At 41.9% G+C, this 17,443-nt stretch overlaps 1 protein-coding gene across 7 annotated transcripts in view; it reads right to left on the bottom strand.

Moving 5' to 3' along the window:
- The window catches only part of ADGRF5 (adhesion G protein-coupled receptor F5), a 50,538-nt gene that overhangs the window by 17,870 nt on the left and 15,225 nt on the right, over positions 1-17,443 (bottom strand). For 3 of the 7 annotated variants that reach the window (XM_085320319.1, XM_085320313.1, XM_085320314.1), the window contains exons 2-13: positions 14,891-15,110; positions 13,019-13,177; positions 11,907-12,037; positions 9,382-9,445; positions 8,650-8,820; positions 7,096-7,275; positions 5,651-5,778; positions 5,108-5,166; positions 4,286-4,428; positions 3,301-3,513; positions 1,764-1,997; positions 106-270 (exon numbers count right to left, since the gene is read on the bottom strand). In XM_085320319.1, the coding sequence (XP_085176445.1) occupies positions 106-270; positions 1,764-1,997; positions 3,301-3,513; positions 4,286-4,428; positions 5,108-5,166; positions 5,651-5,778; positions 7,096-7,275; positions 8,650-8,820; positions 9,382-9,445; positions 11,907-12,011 (1,462 nt within the window). In that variant the 5' untranslated portion in view covers positions 12,012-12,037; positions 13,019-13,177; positions 14,891-15,110. The remainder of the gene's footprint in view (positions 1-105; positions 271-1,763; positions 1,998-3,300; positions 3,514-4,285; positions 4,429-5,107; positions 5,167-5,650; positions 5,779-7,095; positions 7,276-8,649; positions 8,821-9,381; positions 9,446-11,906; positions 12,038-13,018; positions 13,178-14,890; positions 15,111-17,443) is intronic. The other 4 variants (XM_085320318.1, XM_085320315.1, XM_085320317.1 and 1 more) reach the window with 4 other exon arrangements.

Below are 17,443 nucleotides of genomic sequence, written 5' to 3' on the forward strand. Positions count from 1 at the left end.
GACAGTCAGTCATTATAGTCAGTCAACTGCAAATGATGTGTGCCGCAGATGCCACCTGGGCGTCAAAGAGCTTGTGGTCTSTGTTATGTGCTACCTGATTCTTACCTGTCCGGAAATAGGTCACTTGGATATTTTGACTGATGCTTGCACCATGTCCAGTACGCAGCTCACAGGTGTATGTTGTCACTGTACCTGACTTCTCAGGTGGGCATAGCARTGCATTGACTTTGAGCTTGTATTCAGTGCAGTTTCCAGTGAAGCTGGAGACTCCTAGAGTGAAATAAACARTCCTTGAGGGGTTATGGATGTCCAAAAATACCTGGGCTCTGAAAATCACAAGCAATCACAATAGATAAGGGAAACACTGTGGGTTTATATGTAATCTTTGGCAGCGTAGTGCTTTTAACTCATCAGTRCTAAAATCCATTTCCATTCCAATCCCCCTTTAGTTTTTTTTTTTATTTTTATCCTCCTTTTCACCCTTTGGTTTGGCAGCACTCACAGTGGTCTTCAAAGGCCAGAAGCCCAGCTCTCATCCCAGTGCTGGTCACCTACTGCCAAAAGCAATCTCACTGAGAACAACAGTATTGCTTGGATGCCTCATGTTGTCAAAATGAAGAAGTTGAGGTTCAGGCCTAACTTTATTACCTGTCGTATTTAGGATGAGTAAGATAAGTAAAGTAAGAGAAAATACTGCAGATTTTAAGGTCATCTTATTTTGAAGTAAACATTGTGAGGATCTTGACAGGCATTCAACTTTAAACCTGAAAAGTGCAGGTTTAGCTGTAGGAGACAAAAGKGCTGAAGCTATCCCTTACTAAACCTGAATGTGCTTTGTTTATGAGCAAAGTCAGTGGATGAAAACTTGGCCACAGTGACTCGAAGAGTGAAACAGCTGATTACAGTAGGTCAGTATCTCATCCTTTCTCTCTGTTGATGTTTCTGCACACTCTTAATCTGTCTTCTGTAGAAATGATTGTGTGCATGAACTTTGAAGGTTTTCTCTCATTTTGCCCACTTTCTACTGAAGTTTCATTTATAACAGACAGTTAATAATAAACAGTTAATCTATAGCCATAAAACATTTAAGAGTCCGATAGAGAAGTAGATTGTTTATGACCATGTTTTATAGACRTTTTTGATGGTCTCTATTCATGCTCTCTTGTAATCATCTCTAGCACATTGTTCTTGAAGCTGTATTAACTCTTTATGATTGTATGATAAGAAAAGCCTTACAGGAAGTCTGACTGAATAGGCATGTGAGAGGTTGCAAATACATGTGGAGAGGGAAGTTATGGAGTCATTTTTGCCCTTTTTTTTTTTTTTTTTTTTTTTTTTGCAGATACGTTGTAACAGCTGCCCCCTTGTTTGCTAGATCTTGATATGTGGCACCTAGAGGCTTTTCACAGACCAAGGGTGGTTCTAGAAATATCCCTAGAGGCTGATTCATCGCCCTTGCTCTCAAAACTAGAGAGTGCGAAAATAAGCTTTTTGGAAAAAGTCAGTATGGTGCTGGTTGAGGCAGTGGCTTCCAACCAGGATGGCACAGTTTTGAGCAGCAGTGYTTGCACAATGAATGGAAATGCCCAAAATCCCACTGAGACCAAGACAACACAAATGAACCACTCTGTTCGCCTTTTGGAGCACATACCCAATGTTCATCCTAGGATTTGGTCTTTTTGGGTGAGCTGCTACAAAATAAGAGGAGGCCTCTGAAGAACAAACAAACTAGGCAAGCTAAAGACAATCTTTTGTTATCTTACCTGTTATGTTGATAGGTCCATTTACTTTCCAGTCACCAGTTAGTGATGGTAGTTGTCTGTCAATACAGCAGAATAGCACAGGACCATTTGTCTGCATTTCAGGACTGTTACACATAACATCAATGTCATTTAAGTGTGAAATGATGTGTAGTGAAGAGACGTCTATTGCTTTGTTGGCCTTATATATCAGCTTGTAGTGCAGACTGCTGTTTGTGAAAATGCACATATAGGAACCTGTAAAGCATAGGCAGTATCTGAGAACATGTTTTACTGCTGTTTCACCTAAATTTAGAGTTAGGAGCTGGGAGCTACTTCCTCTCTCAGTTTTCACATCTGCCATCATACTGCGATACAGTGTGCCTGTAGTGACTGCAATGATTCCGCTATTGCTAGTCAAAATTTGCTCTCAGATCTGGGGCTGTGATGCTTAAAATCTAGCTAAGGTGGTGTTTGGGATCTGAATACAGGTGGTAACAACATGTCATGATAAGAAAATAGTAAGACCATGCTAAAGGTTCCTRCAGGGAATGAGTGAGAGGTAGGCACCTAAGACAGACTCAGAGTGCGGACACCTACGCTGCTCAGGTGGTACTGTCAATGAGAAGGTATTTACTGGCTGCGTTCTTAGGTATCTGTCCCTTGGATGCAAGCTGGGCTTCCCTTTGAAAAAGGTGTTCAGAGCTCTTCCTCCTTACTTAAGGCACACAGGTTTCTCTTCCCGTTTTGGCCTGGTGAGTAGACCACTCTTACAGGAGTGGGGACACCAAGATTCAGGCTCTCCTTAGCACAAGGAGGTTTGAACACACAACTCCTGCCTCCCAAATGTCACAGGATATCCTGTATCATATTATAGAATCGTAGAATCATAGAATCAGTAAGGTTGGAAGGGACCTCTGGAGATCATCTAGTCCAACCTCCCTACTCAGCAGGGTCACCTAGAGCATGTTAGGATTGCATCCAGGCGGGCCTTCTCTGTGATTCTGTGTGATYGTAGCACCCACGCTTTTTGAAGTTGGATGCAAAATTCACGGTCCAAACTCAAGAAATGAGTGGGAACTTGAGTCAAGACTCTGAAAGTATGTATAAATCTCTTCCCACCACAATTCTGCCAAATTACCTGTTTCTGATTTTAAAACAGCCCTAAACATGAACATACGAAAAACACTGTAACTCCAAACTTACTAGTTAGCTTATGTTTGCAAAGGACAGAAGTGCTTGATGAGTCACTACAATGAAGAGTGGGAAGACTGCACAGCTATGTAGCCACCACTGTCTCTCATGATAAGGCAGTGAAGTCTGACACTGAGAAGACTCAGGCCTGTATACTCACTTCAGTTGGTTCACATCTGCCTGGCATTGCCAATGAATAGGGGGTTCATTAAAGAAAGAACAAATACAAAAATTATAAGGGGCACTATACTTTTCCCTTTTACTCTAGGGAAATGCAATCACTACATTCTTCCTTTTTTATATATTAGAAAACTATTCACACTAGAGATTTGCATCTACTGTTTTAACAAGAGAGAGAAAAACGTACCGGAATCCATTGTTGTAACTTTGGTAATTTTAAGAACTGTCTTTGAGGTTCTACGYGTAATTTTTATCATCAGTGAATGCCGGTTGCTGCTTGAGATGATCTGACCAGAATGATACCAGGTCACGTTCTCGGAAGTTATATTTGTCTCACAAATCAGTGTTATTGTATCRCCTTCAAAAATATCTACAGGACTAACAGTGAAGTTTGTCTGATCTGCGGAGACAAAGAGCAGCGTTCAATATTATTGTCATTYGGCTTACATATGTATGGCATCTTTCATCTCATGGGAGTCGTAGGTGTTTCACAACTTAGACATGYTCATCATCATTTAGATGGCATCATCTTGGGTGCAAGGTATGTCATTTTCCCATGACAGATTCTTCTACTGTCTTTGTCAGCCATAAATCTCAGAAGTATTATCACTACCCCTGCCTTATAAGTAGAGAAACTGGGAAGAGAAGCAACCAGGTTGAGGTAATCCTCCAAGTCTAGGGCAGACAGCCCAGTGCTCAGTGCATGAAGAGTGCAGCATTTTCTGGGGCAGTTGGTCAGGCTACCGAAGTGTGGCACACCATTCTCCAGCAGTGGCACGGAAATGTGCCAAGGGAACCAGAAGGAACCCACTCTTACGTAAAGTGAAAGAGATTTAAAGAAGAAAGAAATACTGGCAGCCTGATAGGCTAAGTGTTGTCTCAGTTTTGGAAGTGAGCTTAAGGGTATTCAGTCTCTTTCCCATGGAGACTTTGTATCAGGGTTCAGTGGAGTTGCTGGAAGAATTTGTTTTTCAGTGGGAGGTACTGRGTGGATGACTATCTCATGTAATTCCTCAGCTTTGATGGCAAATGATGAGATGAAATGAAACAGCCAGGGAAATACACAATTTTTGAARGCCTAGTACCAAGTAATCAATAGTATAAGGCATGGATAAGTTTAGCAATACTAAAGAAAATGTCAAAGGGAAATATCGAGAGAGCTTTAAACTTACTCGTTATTTCTGTGGTAAAGGAGGTGGGAATTAGCCCATACGATGCGTCTAGAAACTGTGGTACAAATCTGTTAGAATTTTCTATCTGTTTGAAGGTTGCTGATGCTGCTTTTACTTCATAGTTCACTGAAACACTTCCAGGCCTGAATGGATACAAGAATGAGAGATGGACCAGAAATAAATAACCTTGCATATTAGTGGATTTATTTGTTGTAGTGACTGGACTTGCGTAGCTAGGAATGTTTGAGCCCCATGAAGGCTCCTCCTGTCACACAGGAGTTGCTCTGGTGTGCAAGAAGGTTGTGCTACAACTCTTCCCCAAGTCAGGGCACTTACAAGGGCCATGTCCTCAGCCTGGATGCCTATTTTCAGTAAGCTTCCCTTAGGAAACCTAAAATGCAGCTGTATTTAAACGTATGTTGACTTAGATAATGTCCCTTGTATCCAGATCCAGTATTACACTCAGAGCCAGTGTAGTAATTCATCTTCCCAATGATCTGGGAGATGTTCCTGTAGCTTTACTTGCATCCCTTTGCCTTTTGGGTGGAATTCTGCCTTTTCAGAAAGCCCATAAAAGGCYTTGACCCATCTGGAGAGTTAATATGTTTCATGAACTTTTGCACAACAGTGACTTTTACCACAGTCCCATTTTCATGCTAATACTGGGTTTTTCTTTTGCTCATATTGTGCTATTACTCAGTACATATGTAACTGTTCTAAATACAGTAAATACAGTCTTTGCTGATCTGCTCCTAGCTGCATCTTCTTGAGGAAAAAGGACAGAAAGATGCCTGTTTCAGAAGAAAGAGATTGCTTCCTTACCTGAAACTGATTACTGTTGCCAATACAAAGCCTGGTAAACATCTGTAGCTCTCATTAAACTGCAAACAAAGAGATATCACATGGCATGAGTCCTCTCCATGCTGCTTAAAATAGGAAGCTCTCCATTCAACATTGACATGATTAAAAGTGTAGAGCATATATACACTGGTATAATGAGCCTGGTGCTCTTCTCCCTTTCACTGGGATAAATCTGTGCTGAAAGTCTCATTCTATATTTACACTGCTTGCATGGGGACTTAAGCTGGGACCAATATAATGAATTTTTTCATGCTTTTTATACAAAATGTTCATAAATACTTCTATGCCTATTTGCATATTAAAATGAATGGGAATGTTGTTAATGCCTTCCAGTGGAGACCAACTTTGGCCCTCTTTGTAGCTACCACTGCTACATGCCTTACAGCTCTCCACTGAGACAGAGACAGTACATGCTATTTTACAGGTAAGACACTGATACTTAGAATAAATTACATATTTCTGAGGGAACTAGAGGCCTTCAGGGATGAAAAAAAAAGTCTTTACCGCTTTTTCAAGGTCAGCCTTGTATTTTTTGTATAATTCAGAAGAAGAATCCCTGAGATCGTTTGTAAAGTCTGTGTCGAGTCTGACTGACATATTTATTACAAGGGGCTCTCCCATACCACAAGGATCTGTAAGGAAAAGGATAAAAATGAATGTATAAATAATTAAAARCAGTAATTTCAGAGTGATTATTTAACTTTTTGTTCTAACCTAATCCACTTTCTATTCTAGCCCAAATTTTACAACTTGTCCCAATTCAACTCTCAAGACAGGATTCAAATGACAGGAAAGGTAGGATTCTCCTTACTGTCTTTATCTGAGAAGTCTGGTGTCTGCTAGATGCCTATGCTCCTTCTTCAGTTGATGCAAAGCTGTAGGTATCTCCAGAATGTGATACATTCAGAAGGTGATAGATAGCTTTCCTACAATGATTGAATTATCATTAAAGAGTGTCAGTTGTAGAGGGAGTTTAGATGACTAACTTTGACCAAATGTTTAACTTTTACATGGCTAAAATTAGATGGGATGAATCTCTTCCATAGGACCAGTGTATGTTCCACTGAAATTAATRGAAAAATCCTTGATGACTTCTGGAGGGTAAAATTCTGAGTCAAGACCTAATAATGGGCACAAGAGAATGCAAAATGCTTAGAAAACTACGGGAATTTYTAAGCTGGATCCATTTAAGGACTTGTCATACCATGCAATGGAGCAAGGTGGCCAGGGCCCTAAGCCTTCAAGGGAGCTGGAGCTTCCAGGCTGCCATGCAGAGATACTAGCTCTAGTCCTTGGAGTAGTATAGTTATGTCGGCATGGGGCTGCCCTGGGATGGAAGCATGGCCACTCAGCGTCATTGGTTAGCATGGGCATACTGACAGTGTGTAGGACTGCTTCCACCTTTGAAGCTGCCTCTGGGTGTCTCTGCATGCTGCTGGTGGGGTTTGTCCTGGACTCTGGAGACAACAGGTAGTGTTCTACTCCAGCACTGACAAGCCTAAATCTTCAGTCAGATTCCTAAAAGGTCATGGACAGCTTGGCATAAGAGTCATGAAATAAAAGCAAACAAAAGATACATGCTATTTTGTGTGTGYGTGTGTGTTCCCTCTCATCTTGTAAGAATTAAGACACACTTTTGGTCACATTTTTAAGTTCCTCTATTGAAAGTCCGTTTGCTTAGCAGAAGCTGAAAGTCTCAAGGGGCAAGYGACTCTGCTGGAGATCCAGCATGGACACTAAATATTTCTGGATACATGGCTCAAGGTGAGCTCACCTCAAATGTGAAATAAGAGCTCCAGAGCATCTCTACAGATTTTGCACATTCATTGGCAATGTGTAGCCGGTTCTACGCAGAGGTACTTCTATATGGCATCCTTAGCACTGCCCCATATTTCTTCTAACCAGAGTGCAGGTTGTACCGTGATGAGTTCAGCGCTGTTTCTGCTTACCTCCCATCTGAGGCTCGCAGTAAGGCCCATAGAAAGGCAGTTGTTTCATGTAGCCACAGGACTGTTTCGATGCTAGACCGACAGAAGGGCAGGTTATCAAGTCACTGCAAACTGCTCTTGGCCATGCATATCCACTTTCGCAGGAACAACAGCTCTTGTTCTCACCAGYGGTCAGACAAACTAGTATCAAACAGAAAGAGAAGTATACGAGAATGGTAAACGGGGCATAACATATTGCATGATACATATTTACCCTGCTGTATCTTTATGCCGGTGGTCTTTCCTGTCTGTTCACCTACTTGATGTAAGCATGATCTGATGTTTTGCAAGTCTTTCTGTACTAATCATAAATGGCTAACCAAAAAGGAGACCTAGATTTGTACAAGGATAAGTCTGATCAATTATGTTTAAGTGTTACATGAATAGAAATGTGAGACCTGATCCTAAAAAATCCCCATGCATATTGGCCAGGGTCCTATGATCGTTTTAAGGTTGGATATTTAATATATTGCCTGAGCTAAAAGTAAACATGATATGTGCTTTTCAAGCTTACAACAGCCTTCAAAAGTTTGTAATGGTCTTTGAGGTCTTGGTGGCTGGTGAGATGCTGTGTCATTCTGTATCTTTACATCTTGTCATTGTGTATTTTGACATCTGAGCGCTGCATGAGAGAATGCAACATTATCCTGAATTTCTCTGAAGACGTACATTCTCTAATCAAAGAACTCCTTTTCACTGTAAGTTTTTCTGCTCTTAATGTGCCATTGGCTACTCATGTGAATTTAATTGTCAATGAAGTAGAATAAAATATTAACAAAATGATTTTTGCACATTGCATGTGATCCTGAAGGCCCTTAAAATACCAGTTTGCATGTTGTTTTGAGAACTAATGGATATTTCCTTTCACTGCTCTCAGTCCAGTGATAAGAAAGCACAAAACATCCTTTTCCTCTACTGTTCTAAAAACTTGATGTGTTTATATGTCCTCTACTATTTTTTAATTATTTGGATGTGGTTGCTGTTCGATGTGTTGTACAACCACAACTCATAATAAAGCCTATCCAATATCTTGGCCTGTACGAATAWGTTAGAGAATTACATCAGGAAAAGATGGCATCCCATGAAGTATGTCTTTGGCGGGACAGAGTACCGCCTCTTAAAGTAATCCACATTCCAGATGCAAGTCTGAGGGAAGTAAACACTCTGACAATCGCTGTTGCAGCTTCCTGAAACTTTAAAGTAACTCAGACTACTTGTTACTACAACTGGAGCAAAATCCTTTGGCTCAGGCTCTCTTACACTCTGTCTCTTCCCTAAAAAAGAGAAGAGAATTCAAGGCTACTGCTAATGCCAACGTTATGKAAAGAGGAGCAGTGGGGCTGCAGATAACACATGATGTTAAGGTGTGTGCTAAAGCTTTAGTCCTGGGCCTTTCAGTAGGTGGCAGAGACAGTTCAGTTTTGCTGACATCTCGAGTGAGGTGAGTGGTAAAACTGGAAGAGATCAAATACTGACAAACATGTTTACCAGAGTACAAGAAAACAACCAACCCACCTGTTGTAACATTGATGCTTAAAACTGTCATCTCTACATTTGAAAAGTTTGTTGAAACTGGAAGATTAAGATTCTTGAAATAATCTTTGATTGGCCCCAGAAAGGATGAATCTGTAAGGCTTACTTCAATGTCAACGGTGTACTCCATGACAGGAAAGTCGAAAGTAAGCACTGAAAGATAARTAAGATGAGACTGCAAAGCTACATGTTAGGGTAAATCATAAGCTGATAGCTTCCAGGTCAGCATTTGGGCTCTTTGTTGCTATTTAATGTTAGCTGAATTGGTATTCTGTTTCCCATTTCCTAACCAGTAGATATTCTGTTTATGTGTCTTACCTGCTGCTTGTCTGACAAAAACCAGATTTCTTTGGACTCAGAGCAATAGGAAGCTGATATAAGTGGCATAATATATGTGGAGAAAAGCTACCTCATCCCATCTCTTTCAACTCAGCAAACAGATAGGTTGTCAGCTGTAGACTGAAACCGTATGGGATTATCTTGCAATCTTGTCCTGCCAAAAATACGTTTTCTTTCTGCACTGTGTATTTCATCTAGCACAGAAAGCTGTGATCATACATTTCAATCTCTAACCAGCTAAATGTTTCCATCTCTGTGGTTTATGCCTTTATTATCTTCCCCTTTTTGATGACAGTCCACTACCTAGAGAGATGCTGTCCCCAAGAGTCATTTCATCCTTGGCTTTGCTCTGATACCGTACATCTGTGCACATACCATTTCGCTTTTGCCTTTGCTGCTCTGAATGTAAACGTTCCWCTTCTAGCGTACTGTCAATCTGCTGGAGAATACAAAAGAAAGTTTTAGCTGCTGTTGCTAGCACAAGAGAAATAGTGAAGAAAATACAGGCGTAAATAAGAAAGTTCCCTCCACTGTTCTCTCCCCACTCATCCTCTTTAAATAGAATATTTGTATCTTCAGAGCAAGGAAATGTTAAACACCAGCTGAGGGGTGCAGTGAGCTTGCATCTGCCTCTTTGCATATCTCCACCAGGCGATATGCCTTAGCTTAGCAGAGCCGCGTACTGCCAGCAGGGCTGCCTGCAGTCCGCCCTCTCTCTGGCAGCCTTGCAAACCACTCAGGAGGCCCTCTGGCCCCTCTCCCCACTCTGTCCCCTTTGCACCCCATTTGAGCAGATTTGGGTGGTAGGAGGGATCCCTATGCTGCTGCCCTGGAAGGCATATTTCCTCCTGAGAGAAGATACTGCTTTTGAGATTTTGGGTCCAGGAGTTCTGCTTAAGTCTTTGAATCCAGAAAGTGAACTCATATTGCCCTTTGCTTTTCTCATTGCTCTGAAATTCCAGCTGTGCTGCAGCAAAGCCGGCTGGAGTAGGAGTGGAAAGGAGATTGACATTTCTTGGCTCCAGCTCAGGCTTTAGGTCAAACAGCTATTTCATGGGCCATTGCTAACACACGACTGATCAGGGTAGTGGTGCCACAATTTCAGTGTGACTGGGTTCATGCAGGATGCAGCCAAATGAGATGCAGACCATCTTATTTTTTTTAGCCATACCCTAAAAATACACTGGCACCATTGTTAGAAATAAAGGCTAAAGAACAAGCAGAGACACAGGCAGGAAATTTGAAGCTTTGCCAGTTTCTTGAACCCTACTGAAATCTTTATTTACAGAAGGGGTGAATAGCTTGGCAACCCTTAAGTCATCTCTTTACATAAAGGAACCATCTGGTGTGTGATTAGAGCTAGGCTTCATATTGCAGTTGTGCTGGTGGTAGAGATCCCAAGGAGTGTTGGCATTTTTAGACAGCCAGAAGTACTGTCTTTCACGTTGCTCAGAGGTCAGCTGGAATAGTTTAAAAGAAAAGCTCTCTGAGATCCACTTCCTCCAGGTTCGAACTAGGTGCTCTCCTTTTTTAATTGTTCTCCCAAACCACTGCAGAGTGTTTTTATGTTGTTAAATACGTAACACAGTATTCACATGAGACATATTTCACACTAGTATGTAATGACTCATTTGCAGGGTGCATCATGGATCAATGATGCTAAGAAATAAGTTATTGCTCCTTTCATGAAAATGCCTAAGTGCTGAGTTGGAAGTAGTTTGAAAACACAAAGCAAACAAAATACCCTATTAACCATCCACAGTAGGGCGGAAGGTGCTTCAGGAATCAGTTTGTCATGGTTTGCCAAGGCGGGGATGGTAACAATAACAGCTTGAGGAGTTCCCACCTTCCTCTCCCTTCTCCTTGCCTTTTTTCAGCCTGATCAAAATAAGCTCCTTGTCCACTCGGTTGTGCTGACACAACCATAGCACAGTGTCATGAACAAGATCGGGGAAGGAATACAGCTTATAAGTAAGCATTTTATTTTTGCAGTTGTCTTTGGTTAAGTCCACCAAGATTAACGGCCCTGTAGTGCTATCACCTGTACATAGATGCAGTTAGGACTGTTTTGGCTTGAAAGGATTTATAATGCAGAAGTATTTTATGGTCTAATAACTGTGATAGACTAGAAGTTGGTAGATTATTGTAGACTAATTAACAGACTGTGAAATCATATTGAGTCAGTCCTTTTGTTTCTCTGTTCCTCTTTTGTCCTTTCTATTTAGGGACTATTGTGCAAAAACTATCTTCTACCAAACACATGTACAGCACTGAACACAAACAGATTTCTATAATATGGAATACTGGTATAAATGAGGCAAAAGAAAAAAAAAAGCAGTATCCCAGAAAGATTATTAAAAAAATAGGAAACTGGAGTAAAATCTGAGTCAAATCAGCATCTTAAACACAAGGTCAGTAAGGAGCAGCATTCATGTGTACTCATTTCTTATGGTCAAGCCATCAGTGAGACTCCTGTCACCTTCGTGTAAGCACCTCCATACCTGTGCTGGTTGCATCAACCCCCYGCTTCTAAGCGAGATTCATTTGTCCTGTTTTAGGTCTCTGTCGTAGGATACATGAATCCCGTTCAGGAGCAGTGCCTACATAATTGCTACCTAGGCTTAACTCAGGGGACAGCAATTTAAAATCCTTGCAGACTGACATGATGTGGAAACCAAAACGGCTCAGTTGCTTTTGGAGAGTGGGAATCAAGAAGAGCTCAGTTCCTGGCTTTTGCACTCATTTTACACCTTTGGGAAAACTTTTGGGGCCTCAGTTTCCCCACCTGATTTTATACTGACTTCCTTTAAGATTTTGTGGTTGTAAAGGAGAACTGTGGCAGCTGAGCATTACAAGCAGAGATCAAGTAAAAACCARCGGGGCTTGGAAAGGATACTCACTGCATATTGGATGAATGGGTCAAAGTCTGAGTCCTGTGATGTCTGGTATGTTTCTGCAGCAAGTAGAAATAAGCAACAAAGAGCTGCAGTACCCCAGGATGGCATTTTTTCTAGTGCTTTTGCTGCAGAGCCTGAAAGGAAAATGCAGTAAAAAGATCACGAGATTTTCAGTTGATTTGCATAGTAGGAAGCTCCAGCACATTCTACAAAAACAGTATTTTCAGAGTATTTCAGTACACACGGCCTATTGCTATGTACGACATCTGTAATTATTCCCCTGCCACTGTCACCAGAGTGTTTCTCTCATATCTCCTTGTTACATGCCCAGCCTTCTGCCTCAGCCTGAGCATGGACATCCCTGCCTCTTGGACAGACAGACAGGTGTCTGATCTGCTCCACTGCAGCTTCTGAACTACCTCAGTTTTCGGTATAGCTGTTAAGGTAAACTAGTAGAGGAACTTTGCTTGGGCCTGCATGGAAAAGACCATGCAATTAATCCTTTTGTCATCCTGAGCTTTCATCATTTGCCCCTTTTCATTATTCGCTCTTTTGAGAGAAAGTTCCTGGATTGCAGATGATACAAAATGTGGGGGAGTGATTTACAGACTGTTTTACAGATTTACAGAGGTTATGCTGCTATTCAAAGGGACCTTGACAGATGGAAGAAATGGGCAGAAAGGAACCTCATGAAGTTCAACAAAGGCAAATCCCAAGCCCTGCCTCTGGGAAGGAGTAACCTCTTGCACAAGAGAGAAGAACAGCTTTGCAGAGAAGGATCTGGTGTGGGGTCCTGGGTTAAACAGGGGCCAGCAATGCACCCTCATGGCGAAGAAGACCAACAGCATCCTGGGCTGCRTTAGGAAGAGCACTTGTGTCTATAAGGGAGACACAATCTGAATTCATTGCCAGAGAAACATCCTGACATTATCTCCTGGAAATAAAAAGGGTCAGGCAAGCCATGTGTGGACTCTTAAAGAAAAGAAGGTGCTGATACCTGCCACATGCCACTACACTGCATGTCAGAGTTGATGCTCCCAAGCAGACACAGTACTTCACTGATTAGTAGGCCCTGTGACAAAAAACTGTAATATAAATATGATCTATGATCTCACCTTGTGAATGGAGGGAGGAGAACAACGAGCTTACAGCCAGAAAATACCCTTGAAGTCACCACTGCCTTGGGTTTCACTCACAGGCATTTGTCATGGTTCCTCAGCAAAGATCGTTCATAGAGAGGTTAGTCTGTTGTGAGACTTCACCTAGATACAGGCCTGGTTAAAAGATAGAAGATGAATAGGAAGAAGTGGTCAGTTTTTCCAGAGGAGAGATGTTGTTACCAGAGCTTCATAGGAACATATGCATGAACTTGTGTTTTACMATCTCTTCTCAAATGATGAGGAAAAGGCAGTGATTACTGACAGAACACTGTGGACAACCCTAAATGACTGAGATAAACAAAAACCTTCTGTCTATGAAGATCTGCAGAGGGACCTCATGAGATGGGGAGATGAAATTCAACACTGAGAAATATGAAGTAGGCTACCCAAAAAGGAATGAGTCTGATTGATGGTACGTATTCTGTGATGCATTACATATGTGCCCTGCTTTTAAGTAAAAAATATCAGAAACAGCTGACCCAGTATGACTGCTCTTATGCTGCTATATAGAATCAACCAGGACAAGGATCTCACCAGTTCATAGCATTCAAAATACATATTCTTAAAACTAATTATTATTAAAGGCATTGTTTTTCCAACATATGAATATCTGACAGAATTGAAAAAAAATACAGGGAAAAGGAAGTGTCTGCTCAGTTCCGTGGGCATCTCTAGCAATATCTAGAATTCCACAGAAGAGGCTATTTTGCTATTTGGAACGCATCAACCACTTGTGATAACATCAAGACTTCCATGGATCTGGCTGATCCCTAGATCAAGATGCATCAAGAGGGAATATTTTCAAGCCAGAAGYAGTGAAATGCGTCCTTGAGATTGTGACATGACTCAGTAATAAAAACACTAAGAAGAACAAGATTTATGATAATTTTGCATGTATGCCATATACACACTATGTATACTGCAGTAGCTTAATCTGTGCAAAGAACTTGTATTTCAGTGATAACTGGTTGAGAAAACAAATAGGTAATAGAAGCAAAAAAAGGCCATTAAAAGTAGAGGTTATTGCAGGTGCTATAGTTTCGCATGTATCTTTCTATCCTTCAGAAACTTGCATTCATGTTCAAATATTGTGAGTTATTCTCTATTCTGAAATAAACCCTTTGTACGACCATGTAGTTGAGACCAGGCAGCACATAAATTGTATGCATGATAAACTATTAGAAGACAGCTCCTGTAAATGGTGCTGTGCTGAGCTATAAAGCTCAAGCTTTAATAGCTAGTTAAGAGTCCAAAAGCCCATAACCAATATCTGGAAAGTCAGAAAACTAACAAACAAAAATCAAATTGCAAATGAGACAAAATATTAATTTCCTTCTCAAGTAATGTGGCTGTTCCCTTTGACCATTTAATTTCTTGTTGAAAAAAAAAGACTTTTTAGCAAGCAATTGCTCCATTATCTATGTATACATAGCTGGAAAATCAGAAGCTATGCAGACATGTTCAGCATTCCTGATACAAACCATCTCCTGGAGGGGCAATAAGTACTATGGACTAAAAAAGCTCAGGAGAACTCGGGAAGCCCCAGCTTGCTGGCAAATCTTTTTTTCCCCACAGCATTCAGGCTAAAAAAGGTTATCTAAAGTTAACTCTTAAGTACAAAAGATTCCGTAGCATTAAGTAGCTGAGTCTCACCTTAACCCAGAACACAGGTGATCTACATGACCTTATTTTTTTTCTCTCTTAGTCTCCTTTTCGTAAAAGTTGCAAAATAATGACGCCCTGTCTTGCAAATCCACCTAGCACAAAAAAATCAGCCTGTGTCTTTTAGAAAATAAAGAAGCAGACCATAGTTACAATATGGTTTACCTTTTCAGATGATTCAAAGAGAAGTTCTTCTGATTAGATCCATGCCATCTTAAAAGTCCTCTCCTTTCCACAACAGYCGAGGTTGCTTTGATCTCTCTCAAATGGAATACGAGTCATAGGAGCTTGTATAATTAAYTGAACATGTTATTACTGCCCTGAGAACATGTTATCCCTAGAGTCTGCACTCGATTTTCAAGTGTGAGGCTGACMAGAGATGCCGCTGCAAAAAACACATAAGGAATTTTAAGAGGAACTATTTCCTGATACCATTCATCAGGTAGTTGCATTATTTCCCCCTGTGCTGATATAAGTCCTTCAGTGTCTTATCTGCAAATTACTTTATCACGTGGACTAACTTGTTCCACTGCTGTTACTCACCTGCTTTGTTCTAATGGAAAAAAGGAGTTGAGAACCACAGGCAGTAAAATTCTGTTTGTGTAGCTGGGGCAAAATGTTTGTGTGCTCTGATTTAAAAAACAAAGGAGGAAAAACTTCAAGTCTTTCCTACCTGAGCTTGCAGCACGCTCAGCTTGTCAGGCTTACAGTCAAGTGGGCTGAGCCTGGCAGGCTCTGGGGACATGTGCTGTGCCAGTGCCCTCAGAGCAGCTGCACAGACTCAGACCTGGTGTCTGAAGCCTACTGAGGCAGGCGGTGAAGAGCAGGAAATTCCCCAAACTAGGCGGGGGCTCTGAGTTGTTATCTGTATTTCCACCCTGAATGAATTCAAGAGCCAGGAGCCCACTGCATAAACACAGGATGCCTGTCCAAGTAATGATGGAGTTTTTGTTCCTGCAGTATTTGACTGCAACCAGTTTATCAATGGAGTTTGTACCTGTAGTGTTGAATGCGAGGCAGTGACTTGCTGAACTCAAGCAATTTTTTTAGAAGAACCTGGGATTAAGCTCATATGGGATTTTTTTTTAAGCAGCAATTTCTTCAGCACATGAGTCTATGTAGATAGCTCTTATTCCTCCACAGACTGGGAATGGTCCCTCTGAAGATCTTGACTTCTCATAAGAAGGCCTGAGATGGGATGGTATGGGGGCAATATACATACAAGGCCAGCAGATGTGCCCCAGGATCTCCTGGGCCACCATGCAGCAGTTGAAAACAGGTGGGACACACCAGGGCATCCCCAAAAAAGCAGCCAACTGAGTCAAGCTATAAATGTCACTCGTTGTTCACCACAGAATAATGGAGGCAATACAAATCAATGAGATGCCTGTTAAGGTGACATGGCTTTTCCCCTTCTGCAGTACTTCCAAAATTAAGGGGTTATGACCCCAGAGCTGGTCCCAAAAGCTACTGTAAAGTCATTTTGCCAACTGAATTTGGCAGTTTATGATAAAGGATGTTGACTGTAGCAGTTCTGGGACAGGAAGGTTGGCTGTGACCATAGCATTGTGCATTTATTTTTGTTGTCCTTGGTATTAACTGTCTAGGGTAGTAGCAGTGATTTTTGTTCCAGAGTGAGCTCTGGCTGGGTCTTCATCCCTCTACCAGCTGTCTGTGGTGAGTGTGCTTGTTGCTCAATTTCCAGCAGCCCTGAGACATGTCACACCATATTTGCCCCTTGCTGCATTTGAGTCACTAAAAGCAAAATGCATTTAGCAAAGTTTGCCTTGCAGCCTTTGCATGTGCTAGCGTTTGTAAGGATATTGTGGTGTGTGTCTGTAAACTTCTCCTGGAGAAGCCAGCTTGAGGTACCTTGTCTTTGGCAGCAATACCAGCCTATTCCTTTCCCCCTTTCCTGCAAACCTGGCCGCTCACTGCTCCTTGCACTGTGGTGAGTCAGCACTCAGCCTGCTGTTCAGCAGGTTTTAAGCTGGTTAAATTGGCACAGCTGTTGTCCCCCTGCCCTTTGTGGCCTAACCTGTGTTGCAGTGGCAATAGTCTTGTTTGATGTTCACCTGAGCTGGTTCAGGGATCTAAACAAGCAGATAACCAAGGCTACATCTCCAGCGGTGTATGTGCCCACCTCTGTCTCTGCAGAGGAGTTTTTACTGCTGACCATATACTGGCTCTAGTGCTTTTCAGACCCCTCTGTGAGGTGATTTAACTCACTGTCCCTGCAGAAAACTGATACAGCAAAAAGGCATCTAGCTTTCTTTCATATGAGCGGGTTTAATCAGCCCAGAGATGGGCTCAGTGAGTGCCAGAGCCAAAGCAAGGAGGGTAGCAGCTCATGTGGCCCCAAGCAGGGAAGGGGAAGGAAGGGATGGAGGTGGGCCGGAAGGGCAGGAGGGTGAGGAGCAGGGGAACCTCTTCCTTTCTGCCCTGGAAAGAAGTTCAGCTGCCCCTGAGGCCATGGGCTGTCCCTGCGGAAACAGCTAAATAGTTTTCATCCAGTGTTGCTCCTGCAGCTGCCTCCTTGCCAGTCCAGACAAGCAGCGGTGTCTCACAGAGGACAGGATGCAGAGGAGGGCGGTACTAGCACGTCCCTGACTTAGACAGGTTTAGCTGTGGTGGATCCACACCTTCCATAGTACCAGTCCTACACCAGAGAAGCGATCTGATTTAACCCCTTCACACACCTTTTTTTTTTTTTTTTTT

The sequence above is a fragment of the Rhea americana genome, unplaced genomic scaffold (assembly GCF_003343005.1).
Source record: "Rhea americana isolate MKP2758 unplaced genomic scaffold, rheAme1 scaffold_63, whole genome shotgun sequence".
Taxonomy (NCBI): domain Eukaryota; kingdom Metazoa; phylum Chordata; class Aves; order Rheiformes; family Rheidae; genus Rhea; species Rhea americana.